The sequence below is a fragment of the Hetaerina americana genome, unplaced genomic scaffold (assembly GCF_022747635.1).
Source record: "Hetaerina americana unplaced genomic scaffold, ioHetAmer1.1.p SCAF_5, whole genome shotgun sequence".
NCBI classification, from domain to species: domain Eukaryota; kingdom Metazoa; phylum Arthropoda; class Insecta; order Odonata; family Calopterygidae; genus Hetaerina; species Hetaerina americana.
This window is the reverse complement of record NW_027287095.1, coordinates 80,567,060-80,588,671: the sequence shown is the minus strand read 5'-3', so window position 1 is coordinate 80,588,671 and position 21,612 is coordinate 80,567,060. Positions and strand designations below refer to the sequence as shown.

The 21,612-nt window shown below is 42.5% G+C and overlaps 1 protein-coding gene across 1 annotated transcript in view; it reads right to left on the bottom strand.

The window, feature by feature from the left end:
- spdi (split discs) overlaps positions 1–21,612 on the bottom strand; it is a 442,952-nt gene that overhangs the window by 282,239 nt on the left and 139,101 nt on the right. Inside the window, exon 2 of the mRNA XM_071592136.1 lies at positions 602–990. Coding sequence (XP_071448237.1) covers positions 602–975 — 374 coding nt within the window. The 5' untranslated portion in view covers positions 976–990. The remainder of the gene's footprint in view (positions 1–601; positions 991–21,612) is intronic.

Below are 21,612 nucleotides of genomic sequence, written 5' to 3'. Positions count from 1 at the left end.
AAGTTATTAACACCAGAAAACCTGTCATGAGTTCGTCACAGACAAACTGCGGTCGATGATATGCTTTCACTCCGCTCGAAGTCCCTTCATGACGCAAAATCTACTGAGTGAGACATTTGGTGGTGCAGCACTTTGGCTTGAAAGTGTCACTGTTGTCCCAAATGAGCATTACAGTAAAGATGTGACTTTAGAGTACTATTTGAATCCCGGTAATTATTATGTTGAAAACAACACGGAAGGAATGTTATCATTAAGATCAAGAATAAATTTATTCTCATAAGGTGTGGAAGATTCACGACTTTCAGGATAGGGGATAAGATCCATTTCCCTATTGCCCGGACCCCTTTGCAGAAACATGTATTGATGAATAAAATAAACCGTGATGTTTAACTGGGATGCCCATAGGGATCACCGGGATTAGAATCCGTTACCCAACTGTCAGCAGCGAATACTTACCAAACTAAGCTGACACGCCGGTACATGATGCCAATTGAAATTGTTTTAAAGGGTCTTGGGACGGAACCTTTCTCGACACTTCGATGAATGATTCATTGATGAGAGGAAGTTAGTGGAAGGAAGAAACGAAAACAAAAGTACTCACCGACTGCCGGTGACCTGTGCGCTCTTCGCGTCGCAAGACTCCCAGGCGTCACCACCTGCACCTCGCTGCGCCGAGTGGCCACAGATGCCGGCGAACGCTACTGCGGTGGACTTGTCGCGGTGTGCCACCGAGGTGCCGTGCTGGACGAACTGCGCTCCGGCTGTGGGGGCTCTGCCGCTCCCTACGGCCGAGACTGCTCCTTTACTGGCGGTGGACGTGGAGTGGACGGGGTGTCGTCGCGGGACTGCAGACGGCGGCTGCCGGAGAGGAGGCGCGGTGGAGGAAGCGGTGGCGGGGAGGCGGCGGAGGAGCGGCGCCTGCGCCGTGGCAAGGGGCCGCTTGGGCGCGGGGGCCAACCCCTTGCCCCGCGGCATTCTCTCCCCCGATACCTAGAGGGAGGGAAGAGAGAGGAAGTGAGAATCACACCCAGCAGCGCGACCGTCTCCAAATGATCCGCCCACCTTGGGATGGTCAAATGATGAAGAGGGTTAACCCGGAGAGAGGAGCTTTGAGATGAGCCAGCCCGATATCGACGTTCTTAAACTGAGAGTTGCACCAAATACGAAGGCATCACAGTAAAGAACTTTAAGTACAATCATGTGAGCAACGCTGGAGATTCATTTGCCGTATTTGGTAAAACGTCCCAAAGTGAACAAAAAGCTTCACAAAAAGTGCCACAAAACTTTTAAAATCGGTGAAATAAAAACTATAATCTATGGCTATCGGAGAAATTTTTAATTCTGGAATCGATGAAAAGATACAATCACAAACATTGTACCCTAAAAGGTAAGTTAAAAATCATGGTTATTGCAGAGGAAAAATTAACATTCTTGTTTACTTGAAATGTACACATGCAAAGGAATACTGAAAATGAATCTCAAAATACGTAGCACACTAACACTACAATTCCCTGTTTTATTCATGCAAATTAGTCTAAAATGTCCAGTACAGCGGAAAATAAAAGTTACCGGAATTTCAGAAAAAATCATATAAAAACTATATTTATTAAATACAAACATTATACATTTTATGGATGGTAATTTGAAAAACTGAAACGACGTTTGGTACGAAAGTAAAGCCGCAAAAAAATCAAAGGCACGAAAAGCATTTAAGACTTTTTTTTAACTTCATTGCTTTTTGGAAGGCGTTTTATGGCTATGTTTACACGCCTTTGCAAATGACGGTAATTCGATTATGAGAGTTTTGGGATTGATGGAGATTTTTCAGTACAATGGTATTTTAGGTGGCTTCAATCAGGAGGCGCTTAGTTTTTGTACCGGACTATACGAGATTCTCTTACTTTTGTAAAATTCATTCATTCATCCATTTGATCAACATTTTTCATGTGATTGTTATTATTCATTAACTATCCTAATTATTCTTCAACTCTTACTGCACAACTTCTGACATTTTCTACAAAGAAGAGACACCCCGAAAGAATCAGTATAATAACCTAAGTCATGGAATGATACGATTTAAGTCGGGGATTCGGTTCTCGGGTACATGTTGATGATCCGATACGACCCAGCTGATCGGAAACCTGGTCCATAATCGGTTGAATGGAATAAATCGTCCCGCGTCACATGACTCGAGAGTGGCAAGATTGATCGTCTAAAACTTTTGATTCCTGCTTCCAATTAATGCCTTGCTAATGAATAATGATGAAGTGACGAAAGGAGATTTTAATTTTGGAGGAGAACAAGGGCGAGAAGACTTTCTTCCATTTCGCGGAAGAAAAACTCATACCAAGAGAATAACCTATCGACGACACACTTAGCACGAAAATCACTTGCTACGTAAAGAGGCTAACGATCATTTCACTCGGTGTTGGATGATTTCGCGAAAAGAAAGAACGTACTGAAAACCCTTTCGCTATCTCATGTTATGCATCAATATGTAACCTAATTACCTATGTTAAAATGACGAGCAAAATTGAATAAGGAAGAATGAATTGAATCAACTTCAAAATATTCATTAATTTTCTCTTCATTGATTGAAAGAAAAACTTAAAAATTATTAGAACATATCAACGCAATTATTTTAAACATATGTGAATTTTTATTAGAATAAAAGTTTTCAATAGTTCTACAGATCAAAGCGCAAAATAATTTGGAATTTATACCGAAGCAGAATTGCCATATGCTCTATTGTCCAAACTTGTTCAAATTAACAGAAATTAAAATATACCTGAACGCCATGTTATTTAAAATAACCAGATATGAAATATAACAGCGATCTAAGAAATCTTTTTAAATATTTTATTTAAAGGACTTTGGAAATGAAGTAATATATCAAAATCTATTCCAAGTACTTTCCGAAAACTATTTTGGGAAAAATATCAGCAAAAATATGGCATCAGAAATATGAAGAAAGGAAATCAAATTAATGGAACTTCAAAGAAAAAAGATACCTAATAGTATCGATAATCCACAGCAAAAATTACTCAAAATGTCTTCCAAAGCATATTTTACGTTTTCATGTGAATTCTATTCCTGCTCTTCTTCTCCATGCATTTCCTTCCAATGAAGAAAGCGGTGAGTTTCCTCTTTTGTGCACTCTTTTCAGTCGAAAAAGAATGAAGTAATGCCACATGGTGCCTCTAGGATAATGCAAAAACATGTTGAAAAAATATCTATCACGTTAAATTTGGAAAGAAAGTTTTCAATAACTTATTAAGCATACCAACAACCGCACCCATTAGTAGATTTGGCTGGAAGAAATTTTGAGAGTTAATACTAAAATAACTCTCACGATTTACTGGGCAACGAAAGAGTACGCTGAACACTAAAAGATATCGCTTGTGAAAAATTAAAGAAATAGATTTGCATTGACTATTTGCTATTTCAATCATCAATACAAGTATGCACTGTTTTTGCCAGAGATTTGAATCCTATTGCCTATTGTCATTTGGAGATTAAATGAATAACATTACGTTCCTGATTATTTTGTCGCACTTCCACACTAATCAGTAGCTCGTTCTGATTAAAAAGCATTAACGGTTTGTTTCTATTACTTTTTTTGGGATTTAAATACAATACAACACAGTTTTAATAATATTCCTTCGACAATAAGTTACTTCCATTTTAATCAGTGGTAAACTTATTTTCAGCGACTTTACCTTAATGAAACTCACCCGTCTTTGCTCCTTAACATTAAGCTCCAAATTGTGGAAATTATTAATTTCCATTAGCAAAACTATGACAAAACATACCCAAATTCAAGAAGTATGAAGAGTTCTTTTGGACAAAATAACCACTTTCGTCTACTTTGAAACGGAACTGTATGTCTCCGGCCGTAATTCTATTCTGAATAATGATAATAATAAACGATTACCTTTCAAACCCTAGTCACATTTGTTCGTTAATTCCAATTCCATTATCGCACACAAAAATTAAGCATAAGAATATTACAATTAAAATTCAAAATTAAGAATAACGCAAAAACTTTTTTCTAATTTACATTAATTATATTTTATTTGCACGTAATTTGGAACAACAGCTTTTAAACATCCTAATTATGACACGTGGGCACAACCTGCAGAGTAACTTAACTGGCAGGAAAAAACTTGAAAATCATTTTCAGCGAGATTTTAAAAAATCAACGAGGAGGGAAACCAGAAGAAGGATCTAAGTCCTCCAAAAAGTCGAAAAAACCCAGTGAACAAAAAATAAAAATTACAAATATTAGCCGAAGGTGCTAAAATAAACATGAGTGGGCAACAAATACTTTTACAGGCGTCCTGGCTCAGGAGGTTTACTACACAAACACACATTCGTATTTATACGGTGTTCATGAATTCAAAGACTGCCTGTGTCGGGAGCTTACGTATTTGAAATTTTTCGCATTTCGTTAGTCGAGTCTTGCGAAACAAGAGGCGGAGGGAAATTAGTATCTGTGTCCGCTTTTACATTCCCATTTTCACATTTCAAACAAGCAAGCGGAACGAAAGCGTGCCCGCGGATGAAATGCCACGAGAAGGCAACAAATCGTCGGCCCATGAGGATATTAGCACGTCTTTTGTGTGTCGCCGGCGGTCGCATCGCGCCAAATCCTCAACGCCCTCGTGTTTAGTGGTGGACTCCTTGTTTTCCTCGTTGCGGTCAATTAGTGCGCGCCGACGTCGGTATTGGCGCACACGCCAGCCGAAGTGGACCCTGCCCACCGTTTGTTCACGCCTCACCCTTTTGGTCGGCAATGGTGCCCATCGCCCTTGCAGCCCCGGCCCCGTGAATTCTCTCCTCTCGATCGCCCCATGTAGGACATGGTATTCCCTTCTTTTGCGCATCTGCGACCCTTCAACTGCGCCTCCCCACCGAAGAAAATGCAAGCAAAAGCGAGTGAATAGCCAATGGGGACGAGACGGAGACAAACAGGAGAAAAAATTCCAATCTAAGAGCCTTCGTATTTTATTCGAGACTCGCTTCGTATTTGACAGCCAGAACATGTTTAGAAATGACGATTAATCCCCTGAAAATGAAATAAAACGCGTTTTATCGATTATTTCTCATCATACGAAGTCATATAAGTGGCACGCGATGTACCTTGGCCCCTTACATGCGGGCGGCCCGCGGGAAATCTTCTTCACAGCAAGGATCCCTGGCTACACCTATTGAGATGGAGGAAAATTCAATTCTTGACTGAAATTGAAATTTTCTTCTTCCAAAATTTAAGAGTTAGCCACCTGCATGGCCATAAAATGGTGGGCGATAACACGCTCAACGACCAACACGAACTCCGCTGCTTCGAATTCCGCCGCGGGCACGCACGATGTACAAAAAAAAACTGGCCGCGGCGAACTTAAAAAGAAGCTAAATGCGACTCTTGTCTGGACCCCTCGAATATTTGAAGATCAATTTCGTCCGGGATAAGAGATAATATATTTTCCCCCGGGAAATATTCTAGGAATGCATTAATAATTCGCTTAAGAAAAATTATTTCTGAAATAAGGAGTGGACAAATGCTCTGAAAATATATTTTTTTGGAGATTCATGTTATTCCAATAAGAAACTAAATCATTGTAAACATGGTTTAGAGATAGGCATGCTCTATCCATCCAAAACGCCGTCAGAAATTCAAACATTTAAATTTAGATTTTCACTTCGGAAACGGGAAATGAGCTCCGGGCGATTGTTTTATTTCAGGAATCGCGCCTGAGTAGCAAAAAAAATAAATACAAACCAATGCAGGAATTTCCCGCAGCGTGTGTGAGGAATATGAGGAATTTCTACGTAAAACATAATCGATAATCAATTTATTATTAAATTATTTATTATTATAATTAATTAATATATTATCATTTAATTTAGTTAAATTGAATGAATACGAAGCACCTATTGGATGCCCGGATACAGTGCGCTGACCACTCCCTCACTCTATCGAAATCTTAACCTATTTCATTTTTTATATTTTAAGCCAGGGCCTAAGAATACATACGGAATCCCCTCTCAACATTCTGCAGTTTCGTGATCATTTCAAGATGTCACGCTTTCGGCCATAAATTCAATAAATCCTAACTTGGGACGCTTGAAAATAGGTTGATTTCAAAACTCTCCTTCGAAAAGGTACAAAGGCGCTAACATTTAGGTGCTAATAGGTTTTCGGTTTTCATTACCCTGCATTAATATCCGGCTATCGCAAGGACTATTGTTCAAATTCCCAACACTGCGGCACAATTGACAGCAATAATTTTCAAAGTAAGGTGTAATTTGGTGGCATTTTATCCATTTCTTGGCAAACATACTATATTAATGGCGCGGTCGGCCTTTTTCAAATCAAGGTGAACTCTGCTCCCTCGTCCATATCTGAATCATTGGAAACATTTCCTTCATGACCTCGGCCATGATAAACCAATTACCATCCCGCAGAATATTCAGTGGAAGCGACACGCTGGTCCCATCGTAAACGGCGACCAATGGAGCAAAACGAGCATTAACAGCCCGTGTGTCACTTCCGAGACTGTGACGGATGCGAAGGTAACCAAATCGAAAGGTCAAAAAAGTAAGCAAAATAAGTCTTCCGAGGTGCCGCCGTGCGACAGCTTCGAAACGATTGAATACACGACGAGGACTTCGGGAAACGTTGGACGAGGAACACAATATTTAGCTGGGGGCCAAAGCGATGCGAACATCCAGTCCGAAAGAGGCCTCGCCGAAAAAAGTTTCCTCGAATGGAGTAGCAGGGACAGTGTGGTGGGCAGAGGGGTGGTGGAGGAGGAAGACAAAATGTTCAATCAATCCTCAACTAAGCCTCACGAAACGATCGACAGACGCACACATTTATTTCTTTACGACGGAGATGAAAAAGCCATCTCACACTCGCTCCCGAAGGTGAGCGATTTCCGGATCCTACGGCGGAAAAATGGTAAAACGATCGCTCATAAAAAGAATAAATAAATAATTAAAGCGATTTCCCGTTTTCACACGCACTTCAAACGTGAGATGTGTAGGAGATTCTGGACCAGACCGAGACGGGAGAGGGCAACGGAGAGTGGGAGAGGGTGAGAGCGGGAGGGAGACGGGAAGGAAATCCTTGGAAATGAATAATTAAACGGAACGGCCGTGGAGGTAGGAGGGTGACTGAGAAACGGTGAAAGGGCGCCCGGGCGGGTGAAGCAGAGCCCCCACCCTCCCAACACCCTCCTGCCCCGGAAACCTTCCCACCACAACCCCTCCCAGCCATTCTCCTTTGCTTCAAGGACTGGCGTTCCGTGACAAATCTCATCCCTCAATTCGCTCGCCCGCCAAGCCCAGTCGCCCACTACATGGGACGTTAAAAAAACAACACGTCGACGACACGCTTCCGTGGGGACGGGAGTATATGTTGAAAATTCTGATTTGTTTACAGGTACAGCACGGTTTACCCATGAAATTTCGCAAAAAAATTTTGCATCTCAGAAATATAATGGGCCTATCAATTAATACATCGTCGTAGACCTACAATACGTCGTACGTTTCCTTTCGAGATAAATATGAAATAATTTTCTTTTATTATCCATAATAGCGAATATCTGACCAGTTGAATGCAAATCGTCAAAATGACTTTCAATTCATAACAGTGGAGCATTGCAATTAATAGTGAATATCGCCGCTGATAATATAATTCGTCGTGAGCTCGTTAGTTATCTGGAGAAACAATGCGCGGGCCAATTTAGGATCTATGATTATTTGACCAATACAAATCGTCAAATTAACATCACATATTTTACAATGGCGAAATAATTTATGAGCATTGGGCTTAATTTAACAAGCGTATTTTTCTCAAAAGATTAGATATCGATGAGCAAATGGATTTCAAAAGAAAATTTGGAAGATTAAAAGGGGAGAAGTTATGAGAGAAAAGTAGGACCCCCATCCACGTTTATTTCTACGCGATTTTTCGTAATTACATCCTGCCTCATGAAGATGGAATTGTCATCGGATTGGCATTGCGACTTTCTCCATTTCCCACACGTTTGGACATTTCACTTTTAGACACCTATAGCATCTCACACACACGCACCCCTCCTACCACCCTCGTCTTCCTTTATATTGCATCCCGATCCGACTGACCACCCGCTATCTTTTGCTGATCCAAAACTGGTATCAGTGCTCAACCGGCTCAAGCGCCCATAATCAGTGCATCATCCAGTGAGCGACAGGACCACGTGAGTGACCATTCCCCGCTATATTCCAAACTTTTCCCACGCATCACTCAATCCTTTGCCCTTACAACCTTCAACACTGACGCCCTTCGGAAACCGATAAAAAAAATAAGAAACCCTAAATTGTGGACATGCATACTAAATAAAAAAAGATATTGTTGCGTGGGCAACAGCCTTAACTAATTTCACTCCCTTAGACCTTATCTCTTCGGTCTATTTCAGGCCTAATTTCACATCCTCAAAACTTAAGATAATTAACAAAACATCGAATACCTTCCGGGAAAACTTTGTAAAATCCTCCCCGGTAACTTTAATAATTCCCATGGAAGAGGGTGTAGTCGGTATCTGCAGGACATGTGACATCAGGAAGAGATTTACGTTAACGTTTTGAGAACACCTATTCTTGCGTAATTCTGGGTTTCCGCAGGCAAGGGTGCCTAACCACACGAGTGTCTCATATATGAGGGGGGGGGGTTTATAGAAGAAGAGAGAGAGCCATCAGCTCCCGGGGGTCCGGCAATTAAACCGCATCGACTGGCAGCGTGAGAGCGACACACCAACGTCATCGTCGCCGATTGGAGACGGACGCCATTTCCCATTCTCCACAGTCTCCCGCGAAACAAGATACTTGCTGATCACAATGAAGACCCCGTGTGGGCGTGACCTTTTTTCGCAATACTTAAAATTATGTGGGGCAAAGTGGTGAGTCCTGCTTTCGGCAGGCAAGTCGTCAAGTTGAAGCATCATGTGCAGACAGTTAATAACTAAATGCAAAAGGAACGACAGTCCAAAACAAATATGGTTACATAAGAAACTCTTTCCTCACGCCTGACACGTCACGACACGAGGATAACTGCCTCCCAGAACCCTATCGCTGCCAAAAGGACCTAATTTTTATCGCTTAAATATCATTATTAGACATAAATTATTATAATTATATAAATATTATTTTTTCTCGTATAATAACCACACATATAAATACACATATATTTCCTCTGTTTCCATCGAAAATGATAAAAACTAGAAAAACACAGTAATCAACCCCATGGTCACTTTGGTAGGAGATAGTAGAGTTCACCCAGTACTAGGGTACCAGGGAATCAAACCAGCGCCCTCCAGTCAGTAGTCCAACCCTCCAGTCAGTATCCCTGGACTGCCGCAACCCACTTAAAAATGATATTTGAACGATAAAGATTAGGTGCTCTAGACGGAGAGAGGTTATCCTCGTGTCGTGACAACGTATCAGATATGGGGAAAGAGTTTTTCAAGTACACACATAATTGTGTGTTGTGTGTGTGTGTGTACACATAACCATTTTTAACATTAAATTGATTTACTTTTGACGAAGTCATGTCAGTCGACTTCTATTAAGTAAATAAATAAAGCGTGTCTATTTACGGCGAAATTATGATAATACGGCTCTCTCTCTCTTACATTTACCGAATCCACAAATATTATAAACGATACGGACATTCACAGCAAGTAGTGGAATGTGATTCCTTCCGCGTTCACACGAAGAAAAAACTACCTTATGACATACGTCACAGTTTCCCTTTCCCTTTCAAAACGGAGAATTCTTCATATCAATGCACACTTTTATTATAAAACAGCTCCCGTAATTACGCTTTCCATGGTTACATTGACCAATCGACAAGATAATTAACCTTAAAAATAGCCACCTGCTTCCACGTGATTGGCCACTTACCCGTTCGATAATGATAATGGTAAAATTAATGCCCGACCGCCCATACAAAATAATTTAACTAGGATAGCCACCACAGATGTGGCAGACAATTTGCAATTAATGCCTTCCCACAATTCCCGGAATGGATCTTAAAAAAGTATCATAGTTGAGCACGGAATTCACCAGAAGCCTATCGCTAACCTAATCAGCTGGAAGCACCAATTAAACCAATAATTGATTCGACATTCGAAATTATGCTAAGCAAACAATTTTGCCCAGCAACCAGTTTCTCGAGCGTCAAAGACGGCAGACGCCTAATGACGGCTTCCCTTGCCTCAGAACCGGTCGAATCGATAAGATCTCCGATTGGGTAAAATTTCATCGACGAGACGGAATTTTTATTCCATAAATTACGTCGGCTCCCGTGATCGAAGTCCTCTCCCCGCCGGAGATGTTCCCTTTCACGGGACACACAACTTGCGGCCTGCATTCGAACAATGGCGAGGGCCATTAGTACTCCTTAATGTCCCGAACGGTCGCCGGAGCTTCGTTAGAGAATCACCGCTATTAATAAAAAGCACAAATCACGCCATCAGATCCCCCGACTTCGGTACTGCCCACTCCTCTCGTTTCCCTTCCCACGAAGGAGAAACGCCATCAAATTTACATTTCCTGAGAGTAATTCACCGTGGCGTATGCTTAATGGACGCCACGGGCTCGTTTTTTCATAACTCTGGCGTCGTGTGAGGCTATTTTTCTTGCAAAACACAATTTTTTCCATCATCATAACGGATTAAACGCAATATTTTTCCTAGGCGGCTGGAAAAATCTTTCCCCCGGACAAGTCGTCAACGGCAAGGGGACCTCACTAAACAAAAGAGATGCCTGACGCTTGATACAAGCGTCGTATGTAGAGGAAGTCCCACCAGATGCGTTGTTATACGAAGTGGAGTGAGCAGGGCGTGCAGTGGCGTAGGGAGGAGTGATTCGTGATTTGGCCACGGGCAACAACGAGGCGTGGTAGATGACCACAGCCGAAATACCAAGAGTACCACTCAGGGCTTAGGGTTAACGAATGCCCAAAAATTGAAATCTCTAGAATCATTTCTTAAGGAGAATACAGGTCGACATAAAAGAATCCTCTTCACTGGGACCAAGACCAGGGATCAATCTGCGCGCTAAGAGGGAAATCATCTTAATTAATTGATAGCCTTGGATGCAAGAGAATGAACGTCTCGCACACTGCATTTGCAGACATGTCTACAGTTTGATATGCCAGCATTCAGTTACGAAACTTTTGGGTCCTTTTACAAAGATTTTTTTTTATTTGATCCAATTCTGAAATTCACAGCAAATGCATTTTGAAGCGGCCACCTAAACCTGCCAATCCTGACTGCAGGTCTAATGCCAGAGTTTTGTCCACACATCGAGGTACCCGCTAGAAATTTTTATTTCCCATATACAATCTATCCAATTCCAGAACACTGAACCGTAATAAAAACACTGTTAGATCAGCAATACAAGAATAAATCAGCTTTCGATAAAGAAGGATTTACTTGAAAATATTTTCTGTACAATTATTAACATTGCGGATTTCACTGTCGCATAGGATGTAGAAATTGCCACAAAATGTCATTTCTCAAAAACTTAAAGATTTGAAGCGAGTAAAAGTCTTGACCGTTATTCCAGATCTCATGTGAAGAGATTAAAAAAATGGAAGAAGTGCCGAAGACGCCAGATTCCTGTCTCCAAAATAGAAAATATTTCTCGAATCAATCTTTTTACGAACTACAGTAAATGAATAAAACTTTATTTCCCTTCTCCGTCACCTGATGGTAATGACGTTTGCTAGTTGGCATTGGAAGCAAACCAAAGAGCCATAAATAAGTAGTAGATTAAAGACGTAGCATATGACCGGCATCCCGAACGCAAGAATCCCCTACCTTAGAGGTCGGATTAATTTTCCCACACCAAGGCATATTTCCGCAGAAAGTCTGCCGACATACGCAACAGTGCTGCGCAAAATCTGAACGAGATCATAACTCGTGATTTATTCTCTCACCCGCTGTTTATAAGAACACGACAAGTTAAACAATTTGTAAAACAATTGAAAGAGGGAATGAGATTCATGTGGACCCGGAGAAAAGTATACACGATGAATGATGATGATATTGGATGAAAGGACGGCTGGAATTCTTAGATATAATCACTATTCAAAGCTGTATTTCACGTGAAAAGCGGTTGATGTTTTGTAACGCTTGAAAAAATGCGCCTAGATCTTCAACCATTCGTTTTGTGTGTACCTAGCTCCAAAGATAAGAGGAGAGATTATATCCAAGAATTTCACACTCAAATCTATTGAATTAGTTCCAACGATTGTTTCGTCGGTATAGTCTGAATAGTATGGTAAAGACAAGAGAGGAAATAGTTCTCGGTAGGATAGTAAGAAAATATGATAATCTATGCTACGAATAAAATCACTGTCATAAGCTAACATAAGACCGTCGGCATGAACTAAATAAAATTTAGCCTCGTAAATTAAAGTCGCACATACCGACCTAAATTTATATTCCTCACGGGGATGGGCGGAAATTTCCTACATTCTTCTGTAACTAACTATGAACTCGCTAACATGTGGACAAAATGCTACTGGACAAAAGTATTTTTAAACCCCATGAGGTAATCTGTTAAAAAAAATGCGATTGGTTTGTTACTCGCAGGCATATCTAATTGTAATTTGCTGAGCAGACCTCTTCTATTCATAGAGGTAATGGATTATATTGAACAATCAACATACATCCGGTAACCTATATCTTCTCACACAAAAATCGCCGTCCGAAGAGACAAGGGACTGAACCGAAATGAAACACTTTCGTGATAGAGACATGAGTGAAAGAGGCGAATGGAAATAACGTGAATAGAGAGGAAAGGGCAATCGGTAAATCGAGAATGTAATCGAAACGACAATAAAGTAACGGCGGGAAACAGTAATTCAGTACCCGATCATTCCATTAAACTGCGCACAATCACAGAATGCAATCAAAACCGTATTACTACACATTCGAGACCAACGAGAACCGAAGGTCCACAGCCTCGTGCCCCTTCCAAACTCCCCCAATCCCTACTCGCAATGCACCGACGGGCCGGGGACTTGACGGACGAAAACAAGCTAAGTGAAAAGGGACAGGTGGTTAGAGGGGGAGGCTCCCAAGGGCCCCACAGCTCGGCTGGCCCACATGGTCGCATGGTAATTAAAGAGTCGGACAGAGGCACGGTCCTTGAGAATATTCTAATATCGGCTTTCCTTCGCACGTCTCGCATGGTTAGGAACTATTATTCATCTCGCCGCAATCGAAAACGTGGGCTGGGATCGCATATTCAGCGCGCCCGCTGCACCTTTACACGCCGCCGGGACTCGGGCTGCTGAACCCGCAAAACTCCCCAGGCGCTCTCCAATGCTCCCGCGACGACGAGGAAATTTACGTCCTTCCACTCACCGACGAGCGAGAGGGATTTCCGCTGGAGAGAGCTCGCTTGCACTATTGGCTAACTCGGTCGGAGACAGCACGAAGACAACGGATATTTTCTAATAATGCGGTAATGTTACGACAGCGGGAAGTCAATCAACAGTTAATAAGGAAATTTGATTGTGGGAATTTCAAGTCTTCTAGCGTCAGAGTTCGGGGAATGGAAGGTCACAAGTATCTAGGATTTAAAACGAAGCGTTAATATAATTTCTAAGTGTCATTCGTCATAGTTGATCGACGGCGTGAGTGCATACATGGGAGTGAAAATAAAATTTTCAGTGGAAACGAGGAAAATGTTGAATAAAATATGACAAGAGTTGGCTTGGATGCCGGATCGGATGAAAATAGGGTAGGACCAATCGCGTGGACCACACTAAGGAGACGGGGGCGACTCGAGCAGATAAGGAAAACCATTATCTAATGGCTCAAAGACGGTAGGTCTTGGTAAATAAACAGTGCTGTTGCCGATCGTAAAACGCTAACCATCGGTCGTGAACAAAATCCACAGTTCCTACCATAAGATAACCACACATTCAAAGTTCCCGATGCCTAAATACAATATAAAATAAAACGCTCAGAAAATAAATGAAATAACGCCCAAACACCCCAACACTTCTGATGGCAAATCCCAAGAAATTATATTAACCTTATCACGGCTATTTGTGCACATATGGCATAAAGTCGCGCTCATAAAACGGATGGCGACTCGAAAACTACGTGCCTGAAGAATGATTTCACTGCAATCACTTCAGAGTCGTGATCGCTTCTCTTATAAAAATATCTCACAATTTTTTACGTGGGCTGAGGAAATTCTTCAGCCTCGTGTAAAATACCTTTCACGACACATTTCAAACCACCGGAGAACACGACTGGAAGAATGCCACCACGTATGATCAGCGCGATTCGTGGTATAATCCACTTGTAAATTAAGCTGAATTCCCGTAACCTACATGGAAGAGCGAGGCCGGTTGGAATGTAACAGTAAAACAATATCGCTCGGTATTTCTTCGTTCAAATACCTTTGAAATTGCCAAGAAAATACTTAAAGAGAGAAAGAGAGACGGGAGGATTCTTTTTTTCTCCCTTTACCCGTCGGTGGCGTCTGACAGGCATTGAGGAATGCGTGATGTCACGCCGTGTGGGCCGAGGACGTTAAATGCCCGGACGCGTCGCACAGCTTCTGGGCTGGAGTACGAGGGGCCACCTCCGCTTCGGCCTTGCTTGTGCCCAGTTGGCAAAATGTCACAGAAAAGGAATCGGACGAATCTTCGAATTTACATATGAATCGAATCGATCAAACTGGGCGCGCGGGTGAAAATGCGTGACGCTTTTTTTGGCCGCCTAATCCTCCTGGTTCGAATGATTAATGCCGTGCAAATCGAAAGAAATCAATATAATTCCCCCGTCTTATGAGTTAAAACTTCATGCAAACCGAAATAAGAACTAATTTCTATTATTTACAACCGCCTTCGAGCTAGACTCATCTCAATCGATGCTTTTCTGAAAGTAGGTTATAAAGGGAACACAGCTATTCGGGCAGCTTAAGCATTGTGAATATTGAAGTTTCATCAAATGAGGATATAATTATTGTTTTTAAAGAGCTCAGAAACAACTCAAGGTTGAATAAACGAATGACGACCGAATTATAATAATTGAAATGGTGGTCGAAATCCGAAATTCTGGGTGGTTAAATGATTGCATATGGACTATAAAAGAAATCACGGAAGACGTCCAGAAAATCGCATCTAAAGTTACGTAATCAGTCATTTTCTTAAATATCTGAAAAGAGTTCGAGAGATTTTCCTCTTTCATTCCATGTTCTAACCCATAAATACGACAGCAAGAAAATGTGAATCCTCATTCCATCTATGAAATAGTGGAACGATATTCTTATTTCGGCTTATAAAGTTGCCTTCTATTCACAGGCAAAGAAAAACCACAAATCCTTCGCAAATTATTTTACGTTTAAATACGCAACAATTCAGAACCATTTCATGCACTGCTAAGGGTTTCAAAAATGCGTTAGGGGCTGAAAATAAATATATTTCCCAATACATCATACTTCACAACATACATACATACAAGTTCCTACGTTTTACCGAAAGCCCTCGTGACACAATCCAAATATGCCCTACAACCTTTAACAATTTATCCCAAACGTTAACTACTTTTCCCAAACTGGAAATCGAGGTCACATTAATATTCTTCGAAAAAATTCAGCATCCCTTGGGCCCGTGCCATTCAATACTTTTTTTCCCTCGGGTGGTGGAAACTTCAAGAAGCCGCCGCCATTGTTCACAGTACGTCCGATCCCTTCAAGCTGGAGACATGGCGTGAATGGAAATCCACCGACGGACGGCTGACGAGATTCTTAGGATGGGAATGGCGGCACGTGGGCGGCCATTGTTGGGGAAAAAAATGACAAAAGAAGTGCGCGAGCTCCCGCGCGATACGCGCACGAATTCGTGCTCGACCGGCTGAGCGACGTGACGGCGGGATGATAAAAAGCAGCTCTAAGCATCCTGTCGGACACGGGGAGATAGTGCGCTCGCAACGCACGCCAACAGGTTGCTCCAATGATTTCAATTTCCTCCGCGGCTCGGTGGCCTCATGAGAAGTCGAGGGCAGCTTAGCTACTCGCCGGACACTCGAAACGACACCCCGTGGAAATACAAGGAGCATGCATCCGTCGGATGACGAACAACGTGCCATGTCCTTCTCATCGAACCTTTAGAAGGAAAATCAACTTTGAAGTCAAGTCGCACCGAAGCTAAAACTGCATCCGAGTGAAAGATTATACACGGTGGAAGCTTCGGGTTTATGGTATTTCTTTACGGATGCCGAACAAGAAACGTGTCTATCTATCAACCATCACATCGTGTCAAACATTTCGTACTGACTAAACGGCTGAGTTACCCGCATCTCCCACAACTTATGTTTCTGGGCAAGAAAAATTTCACCTTTTCAAGATGTAAAAACCTGTAAAAGCTAGGTGTACCACATTCGAAACCTATTATTATCAGAAACACATGCTTCTAAGGCGTCTTGCTGTAATTAGTTACACTTGAATCTGTGCACCGCGGCGAAAAAATTTCAAAGCGAGTTTGTCAGGCAAATCTGGCTTTCAGCATTTACCGTTTTTATACCACCTGTAGTCCAGACCTACTCTCTTTCTTTTATGGCCCTAAATCCCATGCGGCACGACGACCAGAGTTATCAAGAAGAAATTTGAAGATACCAAAACACCCCTCAATAAAACTGAAATGATTTGAATTATTTAGCTACAATAAAATTTGTTCCATATGTGCGTGGTTTACTTTTTCTCGTAAACATACACTGATTTCCTCGATAAATTTTCAACGTGTTCACTCTTTTTCGTAACTTCTTTTTCAGGAAATACGAATAACTTAGTCTCATGGGATTGAACCTTTTATAGGCTTCACCGCAATTAGCAACGTTATCAGGTATGTAAAAATGTATCTCAGAAAATTATCTAAGGAAACTAGTAACGCAGTGGTTTTGTAATTTCCCGCTTATTACAAACTCGGCTAAATTAACTTATTCTTGACAAAAATTACCCTCAACGGGGCGGATTTACAATCCAGAGTCTGCAATTAATTAAAATTGTTCCTCCTGTTAAATAAAAATGCGGCACACCCTCTGTGCAAAGTGAACTTCCCCTCCAGTTCCACGGGTCTTTAATATTTTACAATCAAGAATATTAGTTAAATCTCAAAACCATCTGAACGTGGCAACGAGTCGAACCGATTAAATCTACTGACAAAGAACAATAAACGACAGCTATTATGACACGGTTAGATTTCACGTGCCCATTATCAGGCTTTGGCCTAGAATTGGGTCCTTAATGAGAAGTCTTTAAGGATCTCTTACCACATATGAACGAGGGTTATGCTGCGTCCCACATAAACCGACCTGGACCTAACCCTTGCGCAAGTGAAAGGATGTTTGTGCCCGCGAACAGTACACACACACGCATGAACACGTGGTGCTCTTGCGCAATGCATCAACGGATGCACGCTTGGCGCTCGCCGCATTTACTTTAGATATCTGGAATGTCTTCCTCACACTATTTCACCCGTGACCCTAGTCGTTAAAGAATGAGCATTCAGGAGAGAGTTACATCAAACAAAAATGCACTTCCTCACGGCACTAAAAACTAAGAAAATAAACAACATGAAATTTATTAATATACACATTTTTTTTCTTTTTGAAGAGCATTTAGATGCGGATAGGCACTTACGCAACAGGCAATAACAGTAACATTTTCATGACATGCGGCAAAGTGCGGAGAAGGCGTATATTAGAGTGACAGTGAGACAATGATTTTCAGTGAGATGAGGCAAACAGAATAAAAGGAATAAGATGGAAAACGAAGAACAGAGTTCCAATGATATGGGACATATAGTAATTTTCATATCAGAATGACACGAATCGATTCCTGCCTTGCTCCAGCTTAAATGCCAAGAGCAGCAGATGTGTTTTGAAAATATAGTTCGACAGGGATGACTTAAACCTTCACGTCACTCATGGATGATTGGGTATATGTAATTTCATTCATATAGAGTAGCATACGAGAATGAAATAAAACGAAGAGAAAATTTCATTGACTGTAAATTATGTGCATGCAGTAGAAATTCAAATTGAAGAAAATTTAATCCAGATCACACCAATGAGCACCTGGACTGCACTGGATCAATGACATCCGCTGAAGGTGATAAATAACACAAAAGTAATAAATAGGACTAATTTATAAAGGTATTTACAAGTTGTATATCAATGTAATATCCATACACTTGTATGTCAATAAAATACTTTCTATTAGGTTATTGCAGTAAAATAGTTTTTAAACAATTTTATTTAAGGAACTTAATAAAATTGTTTTTTAATATTAATTATATCAGGGCGTTGGGAGCCACTCTGGGCTGTCTGATAGACGACATCACGAAATGTCCATATATTCGTCATTCATTGACCGTGGTGTTCATCGAAGGGTATCAGACATTCAAATATTTATAAATAATTACAATATCAACAGAGCGTTAGATTTGACCTATCAAGCTACAAACTTCATAATCCTGACTGTATTAAAAACGATAAATCTCTTCAAAAATGAATCATGTAACCGTAGTTATTAGGGGACAGGACCCACAGTTAAGCCTTCGACGATAAATATTCACTCATTTCGAGTCGAACTACATACAGCACTACATAAAAAATACGAATCTTCAAAATTAGCTTCCGCGATCCAAAAAAGACCCGATGGGAACGCGGAGCATTCTCGTACAGCCCATACATTCCATTCCCACTAAAGTCATAAAATATCCATCGAGGTTGGAAGGCGAGCTGCATAATTTCCGATGAAGGTCGGTGAGAAAATTTTTATTTCGATCAAACCAAATCCATTCTCTTCTTCTGGATGATTATTATTCATATAATAATTAATATTTTAACATTCCCATTAACATTTTCTAAACTTCTACCTACCACGGCAATTATGTTTTAAAACCCAATTACCAACACTCGATACCTCAGTTTTCGCTGAATGAACACATTATGCATTTCCATAGCTGGCTTTCGAATGGACGTAAATGAAATTAGAATCTTGTGCCCAAATAAAATCCACAGGTTATCGTCTGGCATTAAAACAAGATTGCTAACACACATGCGGTCATTTTAGGTTGAAAAGAGTGATCACAAAAAAAAGCTTCAAAAAATAATCATGACATTGGTGACCGACTCTCTATGGATCAGAATGATGAACCGTTGAAGTACTGGTGGCCTCAAAATCTGATGCCGGAGGTGGATGCTGAATATCAAATGGACTAATAAAATAAGATGCGAGAAAGTGTACTGGGGAATGGAAAAGAAAAAGACCACCAATATGAAGCATTATATGTTGAAGAACCATTTAGACGGGGCATATTGAGACACAATCAACTTGTTAGAACGTATAATAGCATGGACAATAGAAGTGTCCCAGGAGGAAGAGCCAAGGGAGGAAAATCCAAATCAAAAGGATGGGTCGGAAGAGTTTTTAAGGGCGTAGGAGATTAAGCAATGGATTGGGGAAGAATAGAGGGTTAAAGTCAACAGACAGGATTGAAAGACATGAATGAAATCACCCAAGAACAATTTGCGCTGAAAATGGGCATGGGATAATTTCAACTATGGAGGAGGAGGGCGTGACTCTTACCATCGGAAGTCCTCGGAGTCCTGAGACCTACGCATTTCCCGAGCGGATCGCCCGAATCCCGCAGCAGCGCCCGAGTCGGCTTCCGGCGACCGCGAGGTGAGGCGGCGGCTCCTGGGGCGCGGGCATCTCACGGGAAGGCAAGAGGAGGAGGGAGGGAGGGAGTCTCGGCAGCGGGTGGCACGAGGATCCAATCGGGAATAACAACCACCACCGCTGCGGAGTCCGAGTGGGCAATGCTAAACGGCAATCGCACTTTCGAAGGATTGTTTTCTTCAAGCACGTGGATTTATTTCGGGGATGCGAGGTGGCGAAAGAGTCGTGCCACGGAGTCCCCGGCTATATTCCCCACTCGCTTAATCTCTCCGATTTGGGAGTCGTTCCAGACCGAAGAGTGGTGCGAGACTGATGGCAGAAGCAAATTGGGTGGAGGTGGTTTTTGAATGCATGGCGAACAGGGGGAGTGAGTCAAACTCCAATTAAGGGATGAGATTCCACACAACCGATGCCAGTCGATGGTCCAAATTAGAGTTAGGACACGGTGAAAAAGGAAAATGTGGCCCAGCGAGAACTTCCTATGAGGCCGCGTATTCTCCTCCGTCTTGTGACCGCTTCCGACGATATTAATCCCGACCAAAGATCACTTTATTTAGCCCCTATGCCAAATTCAGGGTGTTTCCTTCACAGTAAGAATGTCGACAAGACGAATCTCGGCAATCACTTGAGTTAATGTATTCACAAATCCGATCGATTATTCGAACATGCAACCTCCAAGTCCCGCCAAAGGTCTCGTAGCAATTATCATCGGCGACTCATTAGTATTTTCATACGATTCTAGTCTCCCGCTAGTTCACTCTAAAAACAAACTCTTACAAAGTGCCAGGAAGGTAAGTGATGCACTGATGAGCGCACAGACTTTCGTCCAACTGCGAAGGCAGCGAAAACCTTGTCGCCCGGCAAAGACGTCTGGTTATTTGCATCAGATCTTCCAGGCCCGGGTGAGAGCTAAGAGGGAAAAGAATACATTTGGAATCCTTCTGGGGATGAGGGGCGATGAAGCAAGGAGTGATCGCAGAGGAGGGAATGATGCCTCCCAGTGATGAATCCCCCGCTCATTTACACAGAGGCACATACACACACGCAAATTTACGGGACCGCACGCTCGGGGATGACGACGCACTGCGCGACGAGTGAGACTGATCCGGAGGTGAGGAGATTGGGGGAAGGCGGGGCGGGGAGAGCGGGACACGGAGGCACACCTCCCGGGCGCGCAGACTCCCTCGACGCATGGGCACACACCGACGACGGGACACCCACAAAAACACCCGCAAAGCACTGGGTGCCGGGCGGCACGGGAGGCGCCGGGGGAAAAGAACGCGAGGCACCCGGACGGGCTGAATGACGATTGCGACCGCACGGCGCAGATTCAAAGACGTGGGTCGGTGTTTGTGAGTGAGAACGAAAGTGAGACAAAAGGCGAGACACTTGGCGCGGGCTAGAAAGAGATTGAGAGAAAGATGTGTAGGGCGACCGAGACACGCGCGCTCTCCACACGCCGGGGCGGCCGCGAGTGCTCGAAAACGCACGCGGTTGTGGAGTCGGGAGAGGAGGACGGGGGGAAGGGAAGGAGGGCGACGAGCGAAAGGTGCGGGGGGAGGGGAAGAGAGAGAGGTGCGAAGGGGGTGGAAGGTGAGGGAAAAAGAGAGAGAGTAGTAGTAGGAGGAACGTTATAAAGATATAAAAAAAATACCAGAGAAGTGAGGAGAAGGGGAAAAAATGGAGGATTGTGATGAATAAATGCCCCTAGGAGTGTCGGTGGGAGGGGAGTGGTGATAAAAAGAGACGGCGGGGGGAGGAAGAGGGGGTCATGAGGGGGAGGGGTGGGATTTCTTCTCGCGGGGCGGGTGGGGCGCGGCGCGTGAAGAGCGCGGCGGTGGCGAGGAGGGGCGA